This window comes from Macaca thibetana, chromosome 6, assembly GCF_024542745.1.
Source record: "Macaca thibetana thibetana isolate TM-01 chromosome 6, ASM2454274v1, whole genome shotgun sequence".
Lineage (NCBI taxonomy): Eukaryota > Metazoa > Chordata > Mammalia > Primates > Cercopithecidae > Macaca > Macaca thibetana.
This window is the reverse complement of record NC_065583.1, coordinates 100,119,075-100,143,621: the sequence shown is the minus strand read 5'-3', so window position 1 is coordinate 100,143,621 and position 24,547 is coordinate 100,119,075. Positions and strand designations below refer to the sequence as shown.

Below are 24,547 nucleotides of genomic sequence, written 5' to 3'. Positions count from 1 at the left end.
CCCAAAATAAGGGCAGATAAAATCAGATTCATCATTCTTTGTGATAAGAAATAATACCTTCTCAGAAGGCAAAGAAAAGAACTTCAAGATCAGTAATAATGGAGAAGAGTTAACAAAATGTTTGAAAATTCTAGCATTATAAGATTAAACTTAATAATCAAAGGGCTGTCAGTTTTTATACGATTGTCATAAAAAATGAAAGTCAAAATTCTTCTTGGTAAAGTCAGGTGTCTGGACAAACTGTCACCTTCATTCAGGTTACCTTCGCTTGAGGTAAAGACCTTTTCATCTGAATTTGCATGAAAGGTTTCTGCAGGTTGACAGCATGAGGCTCTTCTCCGGTGTGCACTCCTAGGCATCTGAATGCTGTGTGTGATTAACTGAGGCTCATTTTATTATAGTTTAAATCTGCAACATACATTCAATTCAGTTTTTTTTTTTTTCCCTCAACAGTTCTGCCTAGTATACTTGTTAGGCACAGGCAAAATCTTTATTTTTACAAGGACTAAATCATTATGAATTTGAGAGAAGTCAGTCATCAGGAACTAGCAAATACAGTCATGTGTTACTTAATGACAAGTATACATTCTGAGAAATGCACTGTCAGGCAGTATTTTCCTTGTCCGAACATCATAGAGTGTACTTACACAAACCCAGATGGTATAGGCTCCTACACATCTAGGCTATATAATATAAACTAGTGCTCCCAGGCTACAAACCTGTACAGCATGTTACTGTACTCAATACTGAAGGCAACTGTAATACAATGGTATTTGTGTTTCTAAGCATAGAAAAGATACAGTAAAAATATGGTATTATAATCTTATAGGACCACTGTTGTATATGCAGTCTGTGGTTGATTGAAATGTCATTATGAGCTGCATGACTATATACTGCCAATTTTTCACTTTAGAGACTATAAGCCTAAAGGAAAGAGAAAGCCTGCGATTAAACAATGCTTTAACCTGCGATTAAACAATGCTTTTCAGTCTCTGGAGTTTGGATTCATAGTTGGTATTTATCAATGGTTGCTTGTATCACAATTTTAACATAAAGGATCACCCAGTTATCTTTCAGAGTCTAAAATTAAAGTCTTCATATCTTTCTATTGTGATTTTGGTGTATGTATGTATTATTAAGCACAAAACCTCAAAAGATCTGGAAAGTGCCATAGAGCAAGGTGCTTTCATAAGGGAAGTAGTTTTTTTTTTTTATTAAAACATTTACTCATTCTTTTTTGAGCAGGCAGTTACACAATGTAGTTTTAGCCTGCTGAAGTCAGTGGCTAGATAAAGCAAAGTCACTATCAATGATTTGCTTCTGAATAAAAGCCTTATATCCCAGGAACAGAGCAGGCGCTCCCTGGCGAGTGAGAACCAATACCAGTCAATTCTGCTGGTAGCAAGCAAGATACCTGGATAGAAAAGTAGCACTCCAGAGGCCTCAGGAGTGCTAACAACTCTCTTCTCCCTTGTGCTCAAAGTCTCATTCAATGTATTTACTTCTAGTGTCTACATGAATATGCTCACAAAAAGTCTGAATAAAAACCAGATACCATTTAACATTAGTATGTTATTAAAATTTTACCTCTAGTATTCCTGGTGAGAAGTGACAAATTCAAGCAAATGGTTTTGTTATCACTTTTGGGCTTCATCATGATAAAGAGAAAAGATGTTGCTAAAAATACGACAACCCCTGTCACTTTATTGCTATGGTCTAAGTGATTTGGGCTATTTAGTGATTTCTGTATCATCTAAGACAAACAAATCAAGAACTCCGTTTAAAGCAGTTATTGCAGAAATACACTGTGTGAGGCCCCAGTTAAGCTTTTACTGATTTGAAGTGTTTATCTCAAATAAAAATTAAAAAATACTTTTCACTGAAGGTAACTGAGAAATTGTTTGATTCAACATAAAGACGAAGACACATTTTCTTCTATTTTTTGAGACAGTACACTTGTGATTCACAGGATAACTTGCATCAGACGCAATTTAATGAAAGCTCTCAAATAAGCGATTTTATTCCTATCCATGATTGCAGACATTTACAAAACCATAACATCTGAGTTCACCTTAAAAAATAACTTATATAAAGCAGTGATATACACAGCACAAAATAGTTCAGGGAGGGGGCAGGAGCAACTTGTAATAATTAAAATGTAAACGTGAAAAAAAGGATGGAATAAAAGTCCCTACTTATTTCTACTTAAGATGTCATGTGATAATATTTTACAATGTCCTGTGGGTCAATGTATGTATGTGTATATGTCTGTATAACATACACATATACAGTACATTCTCTTTCCCACACATATACATACACACATAATTATTTGCAGTTCAGTTTAGGGCAATTCTAATATGCCACTCCGTACAGTTGTTTGAATCACGTTTGGACCCGCTTTCTTCACAAAAGAGGGGAGAGAGCAGGAAATAAAAAGGTTGGTTTGGTGTGACTGAGATTCCTTTGTTTAACTGTACACTGTGATGAATAATTTTCTTCCGTAGTAGTTCTGTGAAGGGCTGACTCACTGTGGTTTTCATGAGGAGACTTGGTAATGGATCACACGCTCATTGTCATGCTAGGGGAGTACTAGAAGGAAAGAAGAATCCATATTTTAACAACAATTCTTTTAGAGATCACTAAGGTTCTTCTTGGTACAACAGAAACGAAGAATTCTAATTTCTTATCATCTTTTATGTGCAAGCTTTTCATCTCATACAACATAAAATAAGAAACTATAAAAAAAGTAAACTGATACAGACTTAACCTAATACTGAAATTTTCAATATTTCCCCTGGAAAGCATCAAGTCCTATTCTCTCCCTGCACCCAGAAGGCTGATCATTACCCAGTCCCTCTGCCTCCTCCCTCCAGACAGATTGATGTTTTGCAGGCACTTGTAAAAACCTTGGTTAAATTTAGTCCAAGGCTGGATCATAACTAAGTAAGTATGAGGACTAGTCTTTGCCACCTACTAGCTTGTAAACTGAGAAGGCTACCTAACCTGTCTTGACTTCAGTTTCCCTATCTGTAAAGGGGCTTGGGGAAGAAGAGATATAAAATCCCTAAACCAAGTATTTATTGAATACATAGAAAGTGCTCAGCAAGTGTTAGGTTAATATTGTAGGGAAACAAAACAAAAACAAGTGCAAGCTGGCCCTGGGAAGCTCTCATTAAAGCACTGAAAATACTTAAGAAACTAATTTATACTGCAGCATTTAAGCATCTTGCCCATAATCTGTGCTGTAATCTTTTTTTCTGAAACAGGGTCTCACTCTGTCACTCAGGCTGGAGTGCAGTGATCTCAGCTCACTGCAACCTTGACTTCCCTGGGCTCAGGTGATCCCCCCACCTCAGCCTCCCCAGTAGCTGGGAGTACAGGCACAAGCCACCACACGTGGCTAATTTTTGTATTTTTTGTAGAGATGGGGTTTTACCATGTTGCCCAGGCTGGTCTCAAACTCCTGGGCTCAAGCAATCTGCTCGCCTTGGCCTCCCAAAGTGCTGAGATTACAGGCGTGAGCCCCTGTGCTCGGCCTGTGACTCTAACTGCAATCCAGTCATTTTTGCACGTGAGTAGGAACATCATTGTTACATGCTGACTTGTCAGTTTGATGAGGCTGACAAATGATAAAAGGTGAGGGTTTCAGAGGTTTGGAAAAAAATGGTTTCAAAAATGATTTAGAGAGAAATAAAGAGCAATTATTTTGCTAATTGTGCCACTGTACCCTCATATTCTTGGGGAATAGACTGTGACAGAAAAGTTCTACAGCAGCACCATGCAAGAGAACTTTCTTCAATGACATATCTGTTCTGTGGTCTGTGCTGTCCAACTTGGAGGTCACTAGCCATATGTGCCTACTGAGCACATGCCATGTGATTAGTGCAGTCAAGACACTAAATGTTTAATGTTATTTACTTTTAATTTATTTAAGTTTGAGTATCCACATGTGGCTAGTGGTTACATTTTGAACAACACAGCTCTAGACTATCTGAGCTGTGGGGAGAGGCATCTAATCCCACATGTAGGATTGAAGACTCTTTGGATGAAGACAGTTTCTAAATTAAAATATAAATGTGGACCCTGAAATGTGAAATATTTTAAATGTTTTATTGGAAGCTCATGAGGACCAGGGTAAAAGGCAATTACCTTCAACATGCTAATAACAATTGTGCCTCCTGGAAAAAGGCAGATAAAGGCAAAGGGATTGGTCCCAGGCTCCAGGAACCTAACCAGAAGCTGTGATAATCCTGGGTAGGGGAGCACAAACTTTTCAGAAAGTTGGCAGAAAGAGAATAAAATGAAGTGAATTCTAGACAAGCTGAGACCGGCTGTAGAAATCAGACAGGGCATATAGGTGTATACTGATGTAAGGACGGATTATAGTGTGGAAGCAGGACTCCCCAGGGAAGAGCACAGAGGGGCAGTGGCTCAGCTGGCACATGTCTGGGCCAGATGTCATTAGGGCTCAAACCAAAAGCATGCACTGTTCCTGAGGAAAGGTGGGTGATTAGGCCTGGAAAAGGGTCACTGGACTATAGGAAGAGGATTGTTTAATCCTTTAAACATGCATTACATCAAGGAAAATCTATTAATACTTGTTAATCACTTCACAGCCTACAGTGTTTCAGTACAGGAAAGTGAAATTACATACTTGAACTGATCCTGTAGGTAGGATTATAGTGAGTATATGGTGATTAAAAGGGGAGACTTTTAGACAGATCATAGGAGAACAAAAAAAAGAGGGAGGCTGCCAGAAACAAGAAAAGAGATTCAGTTTAGACAACCTTTCCCCTTGATCATAGCAGCAGAAAAGCAAAGCAAAGCAAACCCCCCAGTTATAGACAAATGCTGATGACATGGAACTGATCCCTGACCCTGTGTCAGAGGGGAACTTACTACCATTTCATCACATCACATTTCATCCTACCATTTCATCATCACAAACATCATACCATTTAATATGTTTACTCAATTGATCCCATGCACATAATGTGATTCTACGTCTCACATTATAAACAATGACAGCACGCTTCAACTATCCAGAGCCTGTGGCTAAACAGAACTATATTTTGGTATTTAAAAGTTTAGAGGCAAGAATAAATAAAAAGAAAATAAGTGGATAGCAAGGTTTTATTAGAGTAGAAAAAAACAGATAATATGGCAAAATGGGCACAGATAAATTTAATCTATGCTTTCTACAGCTACTGTTACTTACAATAAATACTGGTGATTCCATCAGCACTAATATAACTTTCTGTGATGATGATGTTCTAATTCTGTGCTGTTTAGTGCAACAGCCACTAGCGACACACTGCTACTGAGTTCATGAAATGTAGCTAGTACAACTCAGGAACTGAAATTTTTGTTGTTATGTAATTTTAGTTAATTTAATAGGGCAGATAATAAAGATAATCATTCTTTTAAAACAAAGATTTTTTTGAGTACACTGTGTCAATAATATAAAACAGTAAAAGATACTAAGCATTTCAGAAAGGACCTCAAGGGAAATGCTTTTTAAAAAAGTTTCTGGGGCCAGGCGCAGTGGCTCATGCCTGTAATCCCAGCACTTTGGGAGGCCGAAGCGGATGGATCATGAGGTCAGGAGATCGAGACCACCCTGGCTAACCCGGTGAAACCCCATCTCTACTAAAAATACAAAAAATTAGCTGGGCGTGGTGGTGGGTGCCTATAGTCCCAGCTACTTGAGAGGCTGAGGCAGGAGAATGGCATGAATCCGGGAGGTAGAGGTTGCAGTGAGCTGAGATGGTGCCACTGCACTCCAGCCTGGGCGACAGAGCAAGACTCCATCTCAAAAAAAAACCAAAAAATTATTCCAGTTAATTCATATGTCAGGTAATGTTAGGAAATAGTGTTAAAAATATAGAATAGCCTTCATTCTACTATATATTGTTAAGAGTGTGTATATATGTAAAGCTATACATATGCATATACTCTATTATCAAGCATTTTTATTTGTTGCTATCATCTCAACACTGGCAACTGTTAACATTTTTTATCTGTGATATTTCAAATGTTTTAAGTCAATCTTACAGAAAAATGTTATTTTGTTACTGATTTGTTGGGAAGTTAAAGAGCGAGGTTGCCCCAGGGAGGAAACTCAGTGAAAAAAATAGAGAAAATGAGGGCCCAATTCAGTCAAAATGGAAGCATCAGCTCCACGCAATACAACTCAGAAAAAGGAGCAACCGGCCGGGCACAGTGGGTCATGCCTGTAATCCCAGCACTTTGGGAGGCTGAGGTGGGTAGATCACGGGGTCAGGAGTTCGAGACCAGCCTGACCAACATGGTGAAACCCCGTCTCTACTAAAAATACAAAAATTAGCCAGGCATGGTGGCACACACTTGTAATCCCAGCTACTCAGGAGGCTGAGCTGGGAGAACTGCTTGAACCCGGGAGGTGGAGGTTGCAGTGAGCCAAGATTGCACCATTGCACTCCAGCCTGGGCGAGAGAGTGAGATTCTGGTCTCAAAAAAAAAAAAAAAAAAAAAAAAAAAAAGAAAGGAAAAACGAGCAATCATCTAATAAAGTTTAATTTTTGAGTAGTACAAATAACTGTAAGATGGTATGCTAAACGTATTTAGTACAGTAAAATAGTTTGTATTTATGCCTGGGTGTCTATCTATGCAAAGTGCTATTTACACTCCTAAGGCTGTAAACTGCTCATCTTCGGCCGCCATTACTGAAACTACTTCAAAAAATGAAATAAGGGGAAATAACAAAGTTTCTAGGAAAACTCATAGAATGGGCAAGCAAAAAGGAATTTTGCTATAGATTACTATTCTTCAAAGTAGTAGAAAAGTGGCTTACAATTTTCCAGAAGTAAAGGAAGAGTAGGTGTTAAATGGAGTATCATATTTAGAGACATAAAATATTCATGGTGTACTGTACTGAGACCACACTTCAATGTTTCTATTGTACTGCTGCATCAATATGTGATGACATATTGTAATGTTTATGCCAAAATGCTGTGATATCAGGTTGCCCTGTTTCAAAACTATTCTGTGAGTCTGGCTCTCCTTAACCAGATGGTAAAATGGCTCTTACAAAGCAGTCAACAGCATTACAGTTTGGTTTGGTTAAAAATGTAACCCTTAAAGATATTATTTTAAACGTACACCAACTTATTTTATCTTTTAATGTGAAATGAGATAGCACGCCTTGCAGTGAACTTGTGATTTTTTCCTTATTATGCCCAGTTCATGTACCATAAAATCCAGAGATTTCCATGAAGTCTTTGAACAATGTGTATAAATTTCTGTTTATACATGTCAAGAACACTTTAATTCTTACTACATTTCTGTTTAAGCATCTGTATGATACTTTATTTTCTTAATGAGAGAGAAATAAAGAACAGTTCCTCTACCCTGAGCTAAACAAAAGTGAAATAAATTTAGTATTTATATGATTACATAAAAAAACTGGGGCTGATGTGATTTCTTTACAATAGCAGAAAATGGCAAAGGAGGGGTAAGGGAACGAGAGATAATCTACCATCTTGTTTGTAATTCCTATTTGATGCCATTATTTTAACATCATGTTTACTCAATTGATTATATTTCAGTGCCATGGGAAAATACTTTGTTAAATTAATTCAGGAAATAAGACCAGCTACTTTCTTCACTTGAGAAGCATGAAAAACTATTTTTTTGAACTAAGGTTTTTTGTAGTCTGTACTTTCCAAAACAAACATTTTACAGTTTGAACACTAGGGGGCATCTTTGTTTCTTGAAATAAAGGGTCTTGGTTGTGATCTAAAAAAAAAAAAACCTATGCAGTGAAACATTTTTTGATTCGCATTTTGTTTTGTCAAGCATGTTGGCACCGCAAGGTTTATGACTTTGGGCTGGGCATTTTTGTTTCTATATTAATTGAATGAAGCAGCATGTGTGAGTGTGAAGAGAGTAGGATAGTATCTAGTACATAAAGAGTACGCAATAGATATTTGTTCCCTTCCCAGGCCTCCTTCTGTGATTTAACTTCAAGATAAAACTCGACAGATCCTTAAAAGGCAGACTGCTCAAAAATATGTGCTTTCAGACTTACGTGTATTAAACACTAGAACTTGCATGTTCGTTTATTGAAAAACGTTTTCTTTCTGAATTCATTAAGGGTTCTGCCTTTCCTTGATTATAGCAAAGCTAACTTATTGGGGATAACAAGGTTATTTACTTCTTCAAAGCCTTACATTTGTCAGCACCAAATCTCTTTTGTCTTTCTTCCTCTCTCCTCTTATTGCTTGACTTTATAAAAAGGTCTAAACAAAAATGTATGGTAGTATGACAGAGAAAGCCACAGATAACAATGATATCATTCACAACAAGTCCCTTCTTCTCAGGAGACAGAAGAACGGAGAAGCTAGTGTGGACCTGCTTCCAAGGCTGTACTACCTTCCAGGGTGGTGGTGCAGTTTCTCAGTCCACCATCAAATTATTTTTCCTTTTACAACGTTTCTGGTGGGGACCAGAGACAAAGAGGGAAGAGAAAGCAGGGAACTTCTGTTTGCCGCTAACTCTGCTGGCAGTCTAGCATTGAACCCGCTTAGGTTCAGGGGCAGGGAGGGTGGGCCAGAAGTTAGGGGTGGAAGAAGCCCTGTTCCAGCTGTTCTCGTTTCTAAATGCACATATTCACAGAAGAATCTGTTGTCTGCCATGTGCATAGTTCATTAGGGATTGAAGGGAGAAGCTGGTGCTTATTCTGTGTAAGGAAGTTCTCCACATCCTGTCATATCTGATTCTTTGCCTCAGTGAGTTTTCTGATGCCAGTTCTGAATTGGCACCCCTCTTCCAACTGTTAAACAAGGCAGCAGTCACTAATGACAAATTTGGGAAGGAAAGAGAGGGGAGAGTTCCTCTTTTCACTGCCCATAAGTGAAAGTCATGTGGAATCTTTTTAAAAAAGTTTTTTTCCAACTCCAAATTAATCATTTCCTCTGACTTTTAAAATATCTGGCTTATATATACATCATAGCACTCATTAATCTGACATGTGTTAGTTATATAAACCTCTGTTTTTCCTATTGGGTTGCATTCTTTGAAAGTAGGTGTTATATTTATTTCAGAATACCTTGGTCTTAACCTGATGCTTTGCATATAATAGGCTCAATAAATGTTAAACTGAATTGAATTATCAAATATCTCACTGAATTATGCCATTTTATTGCTGGTAAAATTACTTGAAAAGGAAATCAATGGCTTTAATTAGATAAAAGTGAACATAGGAAAATTAATTTGTCCATAGTTTTGAAGTAAACCACTCAAAGAACCAGGATCTAAAAAACAATTCCCATAATCTTAAGCATTATGACTTAAATTGTGCAGCTTCTCATGTTTTTCCTTATCACTGACAGACTAAATTTTTTTTTTACTGTAAATTGTTACACATAAAAAAATTCTTTGTCCTCACTAATCATATATAGCCTGCAAGTAAAACAAACTACAGATCAGCATAATTTTAACAGAGATGAAGTCTAAAAACAGGGGAAGCCTTGTCCCCTGCAAAGGTCCTACGTGGATATCAGAACTAAAAGAATCCACAGAGCACTCAATCTTGTGTTCTGTTTTGGGAATGGAACAGTCACTCTGTATAAAGCAGCCACTCTGTATAAATGTAGACGTGCTATTAGCCAGTGCTTCAAATTCTGATGGTATAACCTCCGGTAAATGCTGAGTTAGGCAAAATGAGGGCAGTCTCTCTTCTGATTCTGACTGTAGTTTGGTAGGTCCTCCCCAATAAATTTTAAGGATGGCATGAATTCTATGAAGATGAAATTCATTTGGGTTTTGAAATCTTTTATGCTACATTCCAATTCAGTGGTTCTTAGCAGAGAATGTACACCAGCATCAGTAACAAAGCTTTTCCACATTCAAGTATGCCCAGCCCCACTCCTGGAAATTCTGATTCACTAAGTCTAGGGAGAGTTCTGGGAAACTGTATTTTAAAAATTTCCACTGGGGTTTCTAATGTGAAATATTAATGTAAAAAAATCATTACATTATGTAGAACTCCTTGAGAAAAGGCACCATTTTGTCTTTTTGGTCTCTCCAATACCTAGCGTATTGCCTTGGCATGTGGTAAGTGCTCAGTAATTGCTTGTTAAATGAATGAACTTTATTGCTTCTCTTTTTGGTTCTGTCTACTTCTATGGAGAAATGGAATGAACTTTTGTGTAATAGTACAATCACACGCAAGCAGTGACTTGGGTATTTAGCTCAGGTTAACAGACCGCCAATTTGGCCCTCAGTCCAGTGAGGTCTACTATATAAAGTAAGAACAGACTTTTAGATTTTGAGGACAGCACTGAAACAGACCTAGTTTTGCAGCAACCTGAGACACTTTAGTAGCATGAAAACTTATAAAAAGTATCAAATAGGCAACCTGTTTCCAGTTTGTTCCTTTACAGTGGAGGTTCTCAATGAGAAAATTGTTATTACGGTTTTTCTAACTATGTACACAAAATAGGAGTAAAAAAGAAAAAGTTTATTTTAAAAATTATTTTCAAAGATATTCCACTTAAAGGTTCTCCTGACTTCTAAAAGATAAACCTGTTGAACTCTAGATAAACAGCAGTACAAGTGGCTTTATGCATTTATTCTAGCAGAAGAGCTTCAGAAATAAAATCTGGGTGTAATATAGTCAAGGGAATACTTACACTCTCACTCTGAAAAGGATTTAAGAAATTTCCCCCCATTTCGCCATCATCCCTTGGAGTGCCCGGTTGATTACTCAGGCTCATATTATTGGGAGAATTCTGTAAACAAGATTTAGAAAACAAGGCATTGTTGAAGATTTTAATTTCCCTCTTGCATTGTACTGTTTCGAATATTGAATCTATAGCAGCATCCCTAAGGACAAATCATACTTATAATTTTAATCTTAGACTTCTACCACGTATTCTATTTCATTCTTTGCACTTTGACAAGTACTAATGCCTTCCCAAATGAAAATCTAAAAAACAAACCAAAAAACCCCAATAACCTACCACAACTATTTTCTTAGGTTCAGAATCAATATTTATTCAATTTCCCACCCTCAGCTTAGAGAGTTCCTAAAACTCTGGAGAGTTTAAAACATTCCCAGCAGGGGCATGATGAAGAGATCCTACCCACTGATAAGACAAGATGGAACAATAACTCCCTTAGTCATTTCACTAACCAAACTTTGAAAGGTCACTGTTTTAATAAACATTTCCTTTTAATTCTACATGCAGTATACAGATAACACTATTTCAACCATTTTTACATGAACTTTAAGGAAAAAAGAAAGATAGCTAACTACTGTAGTTAAGAACAAGAGACACCTCAGGACTTGAAAATTTATTATGTACTTTTAGAGGAAAAGGGGGCTCAAAAGAAAACTGCTTTAGAACATTTTCCTATCATTACTTTAAGAGTAGATTTACTCTGGAACTTTCCTTGAAGATAAAATGACTGCTATTAGCAATCTAATCAAACACCAAGTTAGCAGTGTATTGCTGCATATTCTATTTAAATTTGCTAGTCTCACTACTACCGCACAATTTTAGCCATGGCAGGATACCTGATACTCCACATCAACAGGAAATATAGAATGACATTGGACTATAAACCATGTTTACACAGTAGTATAACTGTAATGCTTTCAAGGTCCAATTTATTAACTTGTAAAAAAAAAAAAAAAACTTCAGAGTTAAACATTTTTATTTGTTATTTCAAATGGAAGAAAGAGTTTAGATACTTTTTCCTAAGCTATTCCTATTTATATTGTTTTGGAATTAGTTTTTAGATTTTTTGTTTTAAAGAAATTTGCTCAGAGAATTTTGTCTTAACCACAACAATTTGTATCATAAAAATTAACATTTCATGAATGAGGTATTCCCAGAAGAAAATGGTTAAAATGTAAAGCAGAGACAGGTAGATGAGCTGGTAGAAATGCACTGTGTCTTGTCTTGCTGTGCACCCCGCAGGGAGGATCTGAGAACAAGGATCCTCTGAAGTCCATTGGAGCTCTCTATGTCAAGAAACCCCAAGGACTTGGGAAACATACTTTAATAGCATAAAGAGGATTTTGTTTTTTTTGATTAATTTTTCTCTGAGAATGTTAGTTACCCAAGTATATAGAAAAGCAACTATACTTTGAAATGAATCTGAATATCTTGATTTCCTGGGAAAAAAATTAAGTAAAATTTAACTAACTGCATTATTTTAGAATTCATTAATTATTAAAGTTATTAGTTAAATAAACTGTACCTTGAAAATAGGAATGATAATGCTTACTTAGCTCAAAAAGGAAACTGAATTTATAAAAAAATTGTAAGATTTACTCATAATTTATAAATTCTTTTGGATTTCTGTCATTTTATATATAATGGAGAAACTGGTAATACTACAATAAAATACAATCTAATATATATACACATATATATAAGAAAACTCAAGGATGCAGTCGGAAGCCGCATATTTTACACAGTCAAACAAAGGAGTGAAATGAACCCTCTTATTCTTGTGTAACAATCATACCCCCTGTGGTATCAAAGTGCCATGAGAGAAGCAGCGTATCTCAGATTCAGTTAGGGTGCTTTAAATCTTTGCTGCACATTTGCCATATATCATTTCTTGATTTATAATTCTGAAAGTCTGGCTAACTTCAAACCTGATTCCTAACTCAAAGTGATTTTTAAATATTTAGAATTTGAAAGTAACGTTGCATTGCTAATATTTAAATACATACAAAATACTTCCAATGTTATTATTTCTGATTTACATGCAACCTCTTCATAGCATGGTGGCTCAGCATTATACTCTTGTGTGTGTGTGTGTATGTGTGTGTGTGTGTGTGTAGTGGGGATGGGTATTTAAGGACACTGAGAGGAAGATTAAAAGGATACATTCAACATACAAAACTGAGATAAAATCAGATCTCTGAAACCTATTCCTATTCAGCCTACTGGACCATATTTGAAAAGCTTGAAGTGATAGGACAATCGGGTTTTTTTGGTTTGTTTGTTTTTAACTAGAGTAATCTCCGCAAAATTGGAAAACAACAGAAGCTCCTCAGTGGGAAGTCTTAAGAAAACTGTGCTGTCTGTAATCACTGAGTGACATGATGATATGGGCTAAAGGGCACATTCAATATTGGCATCTGAGGGACAGCTAAGATAGTGGTACCAAAAACCATCCCAGAACAGGTTAGGAGGGTGGGTGGCAATGAATTGTGTGTATGCTTCATTTAACTGTAGCTGTATTTGTGTAATATGTCCAGTAGGTTTCATCAATAAGGCAAGAATATGATGTACAAAAAGGACTTAGGTTGGTCAAAAAGTCACTCTACTTGCTTCAGCACAAAAGAGTAACAAGATTACTTTTAGATACATTAGGCTCATCGGTTACAGTTATTTCAATGAATGTGTAATTTATTCCCTACTTTAAGAGTTTTGCTTGAAAAAATATGGTTAGGATTATACTGATTCCAACTTCAAGAAATTTTATTACATTCTCACTTATCATTTCTTCAAGCTGGAAATTCTTTAAGTTATGATGTCATACATGAATGTTTATACACACACACACACACGCACACACATACACACATAATACACCGCAAACACAATTTCCTCTGACTGCCATGTTTAACCCTGTTAGACTTCTTGGTCTGATTTCATCTAGCAGGTATTTCATATCTTCTTTTCTTTTTTTTTTTTTTTGAGACATGGTCTCTGTCACCTAGGCTGAAATACAGTGGTGAGATCATAGCTCACTGCAGCCTTGGACTCTTGGGCTCAAGTGATGCTTCTGCCTCAGCCTCCTGGGTAACTAGGACTGCAGATGTTTGCCACCACATCTGGCTAATTTTTAAAATGTTCTGCAGAGATGAGATCTCACTATGTTGCTCAGGCTGGTCATGAATTCCTGGACTCAAGCAATCCTCCCCATTTGGCCTTCCAAAGTGCTGGGATTACAAGTGTGGACCACTGTGCCCAGTTCATATCTTCTCTTAATTAGTAAGTTATTATCCCTTCTCCCATCCTTAAAAATTATTCCAAACCTTTTAAAACTTTTTAAAATTCTAAATTTTTCCATTTTCAAATTAAAAAAGTGAACATTTATAGAAACTGTGGCTCTGCCTATAATTAGAATAAAATAATAATGACATTATTCTAAGTAGTGGATTTTGAACTGCTTTCTCACAGGCTGCCAACAGTGAGTCTTCTAGAGTGCTGTTTTGACTCTGCTAGCTCCCTCAAAGAATAAACTGTCAGTCATTCTCCCAGTGAGTACAACTGAGCTAGAACTCAGGTCAGCACACCTGAGATGATGGTGTAGATCTCTAGTCATCTACCAGCTCCCTTGTGAATGGCGTAGGATCTCTAACTGGAACCAAAGTTCTTGAGGTCAGAATGCTTCAGGTTGAAAATACTTTCTTGATAATTTATTAAATATGATATGATCAGAGCTTGTCTTCTCACATACATGTTTTTTTCAAACTCAAAAATATAAATGTGAGATATGTTAATGTGAACTGCAGAATTTCTTTAGCTGCTTTTCTTCTAAGAAAACAAACCGGCTGGGTACGGTGGCTCATGTCTGTAATCCTAGCACTTTGGAAGGCAGAGGCAGGTGGATCACGATGTCAGGAGTTCGAGACTAGCCTGGCCAGCCTGGTGAAACTCTATCTCTACTAAAAATACAAAAATTAGCCAGGCATGGTGGTGCGTGCCTGTAATCCCAGCTACTCAGGAGGCTGAGTCAGGAGAATTGCTTGAACCTGGAAGGCAGAGGTTGCAGTGAGCCGAGATTGTGCCACTGTACTCCAGCCTGGGCGACAGAGTGAGACTCTGAGTCAAATAAAAAAAAAAAAAAGAAAACAAACCATATACTTCTCTCTACCCGCAACCCCAACTCCAAGGAAAAAGATTTTTTGTTTCATTAATTAAATGGGTGACCCCTCAGTTATTAAAGGGATGAAAGGAATTTCATATATCATCTTTAAAAGTCTTCTAAATTAAAGATAAACTCTGCGTTCTGAGAATGAGGCATATGAGTTTTACTAGGTAATGCTCAACTCAGCAAGAAATAATTTTGAAACTTCATTGGAAGCTTTGAATTCATTTTGCTTACTGAAATAGTGCCATCAAAGTACAATTGATAGTGTGAGTTCCTAGCCTTGTCCACAAAAGATTGTATAGCTAATGAGAAGAAAGATATTCAATGTCTGTATAGCACTTCATAGCCCTTAACATATGTTCACACTCAATTCTCAACAATTTTATGAAGCAGGCAGGGAATGAACTACAAGTTTTATGTTACAGCTAAGCAAACTATGCCTATGAGAGATTAAGTAACGTGTTCCTGCAACTTGTAAGTACTGTAGTAGCATCAGGTTTTCTGATTCTCAATTCAGTACTCTTTATCTTACATATAAAGTGGATAAAATAGAGTATCTATGCAATAAAAAGTAGAAAAACAATTGCAGTAGTACTTATACACAACATTTAAAATGGAGTAAAAATTTTTTAAAAAAATATGTGATACTGGTGCTGACAAAATACAGATTTAACTGGAGAACTATAGAGCTGTGGCTAAAGACCTAAGAGGGACTTTAAAAATTACTAAGCGATGGCTGGGCGGGGTGGCTCACATCTGTAATCCCAGCACTTTGGGAGGCCGAGGTGGGTGGATCACCCAAGGTCAGGAGTTTCAGACCGGCCTGACCAACATGGAGAAACCCCATCTCTACAGGCACATGCCTGTAATCTCAGCTACTTGGGAGGCTGAGGCAGGAGAATCACTTGAACCCAGGAGGTGGAGGTTGCGGTAAGCTGAGATGGTGCCATTGCACTCCAGCCTGGGCAACAAAAGCAAAACTCCAACTCAAAAAAAAAAAAAAAAAAAAATTACTAAGCAATAATGGTCAAGGCTGTCTTTTGATTCACAAATAAAATTACTAGAAAAAAACGGGATGGAAATGAACGATAATGAATGATGCCAGGAAAACAAAAGGAAGAAGAAAGCTTCTTGAGATAGCTGAACATGTGCTGGAAAAGGAAGAAATGTGGGAAAAGCAGAGTTAGACTGTGACTGTGCATACCTCGGAGTCAAAGACTAAAAAAATTAGGGTGGGAGTGGAAAGAGGCAGGGAGAGAAACAATCTGGGGCAGCGGGTATACAATGTGCATGATGCTGCTGATGCATCTTAAGAGAAAAAGTGACTATGGTGCAACAGGCACTAATGGTACCATCACCCAGGGTCGGCCAGCTTAGAGCCCAGAGCCAATGAACCTGGAGCAGACGTGGTGTAGAAATGAGATGCGTAGGAACTCATTTGAAGGCAAATTTAACTAGTCAATTCTAGCACATTGTTAAGTGGCATGTTTATTACTGGGGGATAAATCTTACATTAATTTAAATGCATATTAACTTTGCTTTATAAAAGTTTTTATTTATCCTATTTGTTCGAGCTCCTCTGTTAAACTGAACTTCTTGAGGGCAGAGAACATATCTTGTTTATCTTTGGACTTTTAGAGCCCAGCATAATGCCTCAGTGCGTCAACATTTACTGAATGAAGGAGCTCCTGCCTAAGAATAAACCACTTGAGCGTAGAAATCGTGTTTGTTGTTAGAGAAGTCTTTTCTATGTCCCCAGAGTGCAGAAGGCAACACCCAGCACACACAGGTACACACTGGATGGTCAGTTACTGCTTAGAGCACAAGCAATGCATCATTAGGTAAGAGAGTGTTATGAGGACTGGGCATGGTATGGTGGAAAAACTTGTATCCAAAAACAGGCATGGGAAAGTAAGCAGAAAAGGAATAGCAACCGATCTGACATGAGGGCAGATTAGAAGACATTTAATTCACCATTATGACTTTAAAAAATTTTTAAACTTTTACAAATTATGAAGTACTTTCCCATATAGAATTTTATTACTTTCCCATATGGAATTTTGTTTATATCTATCTTATGTAAAAGGTTTTAGGTAGTTAGTAAAAATTTTAGGAAGATGGCCTAAAACTATCTGGATGATCCTACTTTTCTGTAATTAAGAATCCATCTGTAGATACAAGAATATGCTTCTCAAATATGGCATCAGAAATTTCACTGGTGACCACAAAGCACAATTCGGCTAATTAAATTGTTAGAAATACCTGAGATGCTGGGTGCAGTGGGTCACGCCTGTAATTCCAGCACTTTTGGGAGGCCGAGACGGGTAGAGTACCTGAGGTCAGGAGTTCGAGACCAGCCTGACCAACATGGTGAAACACCATCTCTACTAAAAATACGAAAATTAGCTGGGCTTGGTGGTATGAGCCTTTAATCCCAGCTACTCAGGAGGCTGAGACAGGAGAATTGCTTGAACCTAGAAAGGGGAGGTTGCAGTGAGCCTAGATTGCACCACTGCACTCTAGCGTGGGCAACAGAGCAAGACTCCTCAAAATAAAATAAAATAAAATAAAAATAAAAAAATAAATAAAAGAAGTATCTGAGAGCCAACACATTCATGGTAATCTGACTTGCAAAGGTCCAGAGAGAAGGCTCTAATAAAGTTACATAGGGAATTTTGTTTTGAAAACCGGCTCCATAAATACCATTTCTCACAGAGGTAAGCTAGTACTCATTATAAATATTTATCTATTTTTAGAAAAGAAAAAGACCTTTCTGATTTTTTCTAAACATGATTGTTTCTAAACATAGACATCCAAAATACATGTGGAGCTTGTGAGGCAAAGCAGCCAGGCAACAGAGTTATAATGCCAGAATTCCAATTAAATATTTTTTAAAACTTGAAGTCTTAATTTAAAATGTTTTTTAGCTCAATCAATCTTATTTTATTTTTCTTGGCAGCAGGAATTTTACATTATTATACATAAATATAAAGTCATCCCTTAATGAATTTCTCTATTTATTGATATAGAACAGACTTCTAAGAGAGTCATTCTGGTGGTAGCGAATAATTAGTTCTCATCAGTAATTCTAGATATATTTGACTCACTGAGAACTATTTTAAATTCATCATGACCTAAATAGTATTTAGATACTATTCTTCCAAAATATAAGACATTTTAGTAAAGGATTCACTTTAGATACTCAAACTATTGAAAGAGGGAAAATGCAAACACATACTAATGGAAGGCTCACTTTCCTGCTTGTACTAATATAATTTTCCTCTAATCACTTTCTTACTCTATTTTGGGAACTAGAACAATTATTGTGGAAATCAGCATTTTCTAATGAAGGTTTGCAAGATGAATTGGATATGTAAATGCAATGCCCTCATGATATATAATTACCACTTTTTCAAATTTATCTCTCCTCACATTTCTTTAGACATCTTTACATTTTCAAAAGATTATCTAAATTCTGTAAGTTTGCTTTACAAATAAGTAACATCTTAATGTGATTAAATTTGTTATTACTTGGGTGTCAATTAATAATGTATAGTATGTCCTGTTAATTAATCTTAGCATATTTAGAAACATTCTTAAAAGACTTATTTTACCCTTTCCTGCAGATAATATGCATTAGTATTCTTAACTTCCAATTAATTATACCTGGTCTTCTACTTTCAAACTATTGTTCAAGGACAAAATTCTGATTAAAAACAACACAGAATACACAGCACTCACCTTGGAAATACTGTCCATATCTCCTGAGCCTGAAACAAAATATAAAAATAAAGCCTTTATTAGGTAAGATTTCATTTATAAATTAAACACTCCTTTAATTTAAATAAGTGAAGTATATTATATTTTCCAGTGTATAGTTCCTGAGTTTTTAAATCTGAAAAAATTCCTCTTCTTTTACACAGTATAGTGAATCAGTACCATCTGATGGAAAATGCAAGGAGTTCTTTCCTTAGTTCCCAATCATTTTTTTTATGGAAGCATGAAGAAAACTGTTGTTATCATAGATTCCTGAATGTGAAATTTTAGAAAGACCATTTATATACCCTACCCAATTAAAAATATAAAATGTATATATAACATATAGATATCTACATATATTTTTTGAAAATGATGCTGTAAATCTGATAAAATATAAAATGAACACTTGCAACAATGTTTGACAATATTTTAAACCATACTTTACTATAATAACCAAAAGCTAAGTATTAATATTAAAAAGTTGATAGCAATGAATATTCATGACAATTCTTCAAAATTAAAAATGTCTTTAAATATTATATTTTTATTTTGATCCTTGGAAGAAATAAACAATCAATATTAATTTCTTTTCTTATGTAAGAAAAAGAGACCGGGCACAGTGGCTCAGGTATGTAATCCTAGCACTTTGGGAGGCCAACGTGGGTGGATCATTTGAGGTCCGGAGTTCGAGACGACCCTGGCCAAACATGGGGAAACCCCACCTCTACTAAAAACACAAAAATTAGCTGGGCATGGTGGCGGGCCCCTGTAGTAGTCCCAGCTACTTGGGAGGTTGAGGCGGCAAATTCATTTGAACCTGGGAGGCAGAAGTTGCAGTGAGCCGAGATCACGCCACTGCACTCCAGTGTACGTGACAGAATGAGACTGTCTCCAAAAAAAAAAAAAAAAAAAAAAGAAACAGAATCGTACATTAACTAACAGAACAATAATCAGATCTTTTCCACAATATTAACTTTACTTTAAACAATTTTACTTCTGACAATTTTCCTAGCATAAAAATAATATAACATTTTAGTGGCATAGTATCAGTCAGCATTACTAATAAAGCTAGCCCTTATTAACCTAAGTTGCAAATAAACAGGCATAATAAATGATTAAATACTGAATGCATATATGCAATCATATATATATGTGTATATATAATATGTACAGTAATGTTCATTATAGAAAGCAATGAGCCAGTTGCCAAGCATAGGTAAAAATCTTCTGAAAATTATATTCTGGTGACTATGATAATGAGAGCCTTTTAACTATACCAAGTATCTTTTTTTTTGTTTGTTTTTGAGACTGAGTCTCGCTCTGTCGCCCAGGCTAGAGTGCTGTGGCTGGATCTCAGCTCACTGCAAGCTCCGCCTCCCGGGTTCCCACCATTCTCCTGCCTCAGCCTCCCGAGTAGCTGGGACTACAGGTGCCCGCCACCTCGCCCGGCTAGTTTTTTGTATTTTTTAGTAGAGACGGAGTTTCACCGTGTTAGCCAGGATGGTCTCGATCTCCTGACCTCGTGATCCGCCCGTCTCGGCCTCCCAAAGTGCTGGGATTACAGGCTTGAGCCACCGCACCCGGCCCCAAATATCTTTTTGTGAATAGTTCTACAAATAACAATATTGCAAAGTGAATTATTTTGCAATAAATTGGAAAATAAAATTCAAGAATGGTGCTGTCCAACAGAATTTTGTGCAATAATAGAAATGTTTCTCTGTGATGTTCATTAAGGTAGTCATTAGCTACAAGTGGCTGCTGTGTACCTGATATGTGGCAGTGCAACTGAAGAACTGAATTTTAAAATTTTCTTAATTTAAAATCAAATAGTCACACATGGCTAGTGGCTAATGCAATTGGACAGTGCAAATCAAGACTTTGCAATCTAGGCAAAATAAGTATAAATTTTTAAAAGCTCAAAAGTCTCTTAGTGTACTGCAAATAATTTCTTGATTATTGAAAGATTTTCCAAGTATCAGAGGGAGGCATTTCCTGACCTTAGGTGGGGAAGCGAAATCTGTATATAACCTAAATTACTCATGAACATATTTTTTCCAACTTATGTAAAAGATGAACCCTTTCCAAAAGAAAAAAAAAAATCATAACTCCCACCCCCATTGTCAACTTTTAAATTAGTTTATGGTCATGTTACTTAAACATACACAAACATAAAAAGTGTTTTTTGTTTGTTTTGCATTTAACTTATGTGAATGCAAAACAAATATAACTATCTTGTGTGGTATGACCCAGTCAATTTTGCAACACTTGTCTGTATTTCTCACTAGTGTTAGAGTTTTCATTCACCTTGCAGCTATTTAGATTCATATGGTAAGAACGCATAATTTATAAAGTATGTTTTCTTTTTCTTTTTTTTTCTTTCTTGAGACGGAGTTTTGCTCTTGTCACCCAGGCTGGAGTGCAATGGAGCAATCTCAGCTCACTGCAACCTCCGCCTCCGGGGTTCAAGCGATTCTCCGCCTTAGCCTCTCGAGTAACTGGGATTACACGCACCCGGCACCCTGCCCAGATAATTTTTTTTATTTTTTTATTTTTTTGAGACAGAGTCTTGCTCTGTCACCCAGGCTGGACTGCAGTGGTGCGATCTCGGCTCACTGCAAGCTCTGCCTCCCAGGTTCACGCCATTCTCTTGCCTCAGCCTCCCTAGTAGCTGGGACTACAGGCACTCACCACCGTGCCTGGCTAATTTTTTGTATTTTTAGTAGAGATGGGGTTTCATCGTGTTAGCCAGGATGGTCTCCATCTCCTGACCTCGTGATCCGCCCGCCTCGGCCTCCCAAAGTGCTGGGATTACAGATGTGAGCCATGGCGCCTGGACTATAAAGTATGTTTTCAACCGTCAGTCACATACTTGAAATGGTCTTTATCACGAAGACAATGTAGGCAGTGTTCTCTTAAAAGAGAATCATTCAAATTATCCAGAATATGATTAACAATTTTATGTTAAAAAGGAAGCAAACATAAAAATTCAAAAACAAAATTAAGAAATTTTTGGAGAGAACTGAAGTTCTTCTGAGACTGTGTCCATAGAACTCGAGACAAAACAACAACAACAAAACAGCTGCAAGAATACTGCAGCCTTCTGGGTTGGGCAAGCATGACACGTGCCCATAGCAGCAATGTCTCCTTTTATGGTAAGACATGAGATTTCTATAGGTTAAAGTAAATAACTGTGAATATGAACTAGAACAATTCTCACACTTCTGATCTTCAAGTGATCTATAGTTATAACCAATAAAATGTTGATTAAACTATCTGTTTGAGGTAAAAGTTGAAGTGTTTAAAAATGAGTAGCTGGCTATGGAAGAACTTTGGAAACTGTAATATCCACTATGTAGAATTAAGGTTTTCTTCTGAATTTATTCTAAACATCAAATTGAAAAGCCTTACCTAAAGAGCCATTCATGTGATGTGACTCCATTCCTCCTAATCCACCCATGGGACCATCTGACCCAGGGCCCATTGGAAACTATTTTAAAAATGAAGAAAATCACTGTAATCACACTGAAAACAATGGCTTATCTCAATTTTACAATATATTTAACATTACAAGACACTGCCACAACTTATTTTTACTTTCAAGCTATGGAGATCTTTTACTTGATGTTTTTTAGCCTTGTGGATTCTCTAACTGGACTGTTCACCTCTCTCATATCATTTTCTCTGTATTCCACATATAGACGTTTAGCTTAATCCTCAATCATCTCCAAATTTTTCTTCTTCAGATATACTCAGAAACTATATAAATTCCAGTGCAAATTAGAAGATAAGCATTTTCCTCTATGATATTGACAAATTTTCTATTGAAAACCAAAGGTGGTTCTTAAGAAGCTGTTAAGGGTATTGGCTTATTAATAAGAAAAATTCAATGTCATTATGACAACATTAACATTTTTCTTAGCAGGCAATCTGTCTTTGTTTAAATGGATATAATAAATAATTTCATCTTATAGGTTAAATACATTTCACTCCTTGGGGATTGCTGAATATAGCTAATTCTTCTTGGCAGTCTCAACCATGTTACTTCAATGACACTCAGACATTCCAAGGCCATTCTGCTTAACATTTTTTAAAGTAGTGGAATTCTTTTTTTCTTTCCTTTCTTTTCAGGTGAAATCTTACATTAGAAGCCTGGTACAAAACAGGTGTGCTATGATGGGGTTGGTGATAGAGAACCCATGGCCCGCCCACTCAGTCTTCCTCTCATCTCTCTAGAACCCTGAGGAAACCTGGAGCCCAGTTCAAAGACAAGTTACCTATGATTACCTTACACTTACAGGTAAGACAGCCCGCTGAAAACACTTTCTCTTCAAATTTCTCATGCCAAAAGCATTTCTACGATGTTGTATGGTGCAGAATATTGACTATGGTGTCTGTGTGTGGATGGAGCGGTGGTGGTGAGTAATCATGAAGGCTTTTAGGGAGAAATAACTGCCTTTGGCAGGCAACCCTGTACTTCACCACCTCTGTGTGGGAATAAAATGGCCTTCTATCACTGTGGGCAATACAAAACACATACTTATAACATTCCCCAAGAGAATGCCAATTTTGCTTGGTAAAATTGAGTATCTAAAAGCACACAGGCTGGTGTTCAGTAAACAAATTGGAATATGCATGCCTCACTGATGTAAGATATATATAAGTCAAAGAAATTGATTTAAACTTACTGCTATTATTTAGCTTTTATCAAAAGCATAGTTTAGATATGGGTTGAGAAACTGGTGCTGGTAGGCCTAGTAGACTGTGAACTTTTATCTGGCTCCTACAGTGTTTTAAAAGACGCTAAAACTATAGGTATATATATTTGGTCAGTTTAGCATATAACATATATATCTTCTGATTTTTCTTTGATTTCTGCTACCCTATATACACATGTGTATTAACTATAATCTGTTATAAATATTTTTGTAAACATGTAGGCCTTATAGATAAATAAAATGTTTTCCTGTGAGCTTCTGTGGAAAAATCACGACCAAATGCTTTATTAAGAACACCCAAGTTCTTCCTGTAATAACTGCTTTAGCTCCATATTTAAACTCTAGATTTCATATTCTAAAAAAAAACAAGCATAGCCAACTTTCTCCTTTATTTTCAAGTTTATCAGGACAAAAAAAAATCACAATGAAAAAACTTAGTGATGTTAAAAATGAGGTTAATATAAATGATTATATATAACTTGTCATTTTCAAGTAGTATATATCATTAATTATTTACAATAAAATAAGATGAAACTAACGTATAATAATTACTTTTAAATTATATTGATATAAAGTCTCTGTTATATATGTGTACTATTTTTTTAACCCAGCTTAGAGAAAAGAATTTGACTTTTTGAATATCTAATAAGTTCCTGGATAATAAAATATAAAGTTTAAACCATATACAGAACATGGAATGCACTCAGAGTTTGAAAGTCTTCAAATATATTCCAAAAATTAAAAAAATTCATATTTACATTAGGTCTGTTAGGTCCAGGAGGTACTGCATTCATTAAAGTATACATGTTATCGCCAGAGTTGGTTGAATCTGAAACAAAGTATTACTTAATTAAAATATTTCTTTAGAATCTATACCCAATTCATCACAAAGTAACGATCAAAGATGGTTTGCATACATACACCTCTCTACATAAGCTGCAACACTTGAAATTGTCATTACTAAAAACAAATACCCAGTCATTTGCTGACCCCAAAATTATCATTCTGAGGCCATAAATTAGGTATGAGGAATAATCACTTCAATAATTAATGTAAAAGGAATATTAGAAATTTTAAAAATTATAGTAAAGTTTTTCTTTTAAAAAAAGATACTTCTTCACTTCAAGCAATTATATGTGTGTGTATGTGTATATATATAATATATAATATCTCTTAAACTTCAGATT

General features: G+C 36.2%; 1 protein-coding gene across 5 annotated transcripts in view; it reads right to left on the bottom strand.

Moving 5' to 3' along the window:
• Positions 1 to 1,990: 1,990 nt before the first annotated feature.
• Positions 1,991 to 24,547, bottom strand: part of SSBP2 (single stranded DNA binding protein 2) — a 334,150-nt gene continuing 311,593 nt past the window's right edge. For all 5 annotated transcript variants that reach the window (XM_050795692.1, XM_050795693.1, XM_050795695.1 and 2 more), the window contains 5 exons: positions 24,119 to 24,189; positions 22,054 to 22,132; positions 18,628 to 18,656; positions 10,677 to 10,775; positions 1,991 to 2,592 (listed from right to left, as the gene is read on the bottom strand). In XM_050795692.1, coding sequence (XP_050651649.1) covers positions 2,563 to 2,592; positions 10,677 to 10,775; positions 18,628 to 18,656; positions 22,054 to 22,132; positions 24,119 to 24,189 — 308 coding nt within the window. In that variant the 3' untranslated portion in view covers positions 1,991 to 2,562. The remainder of the gene's footprint in view (positions 2,593 to 10,676; positions 10,776 to 18,627; positions 18,657 to 22,053; positions 22,133 to 24,118; positions 24,190 to 24,547) is intronic.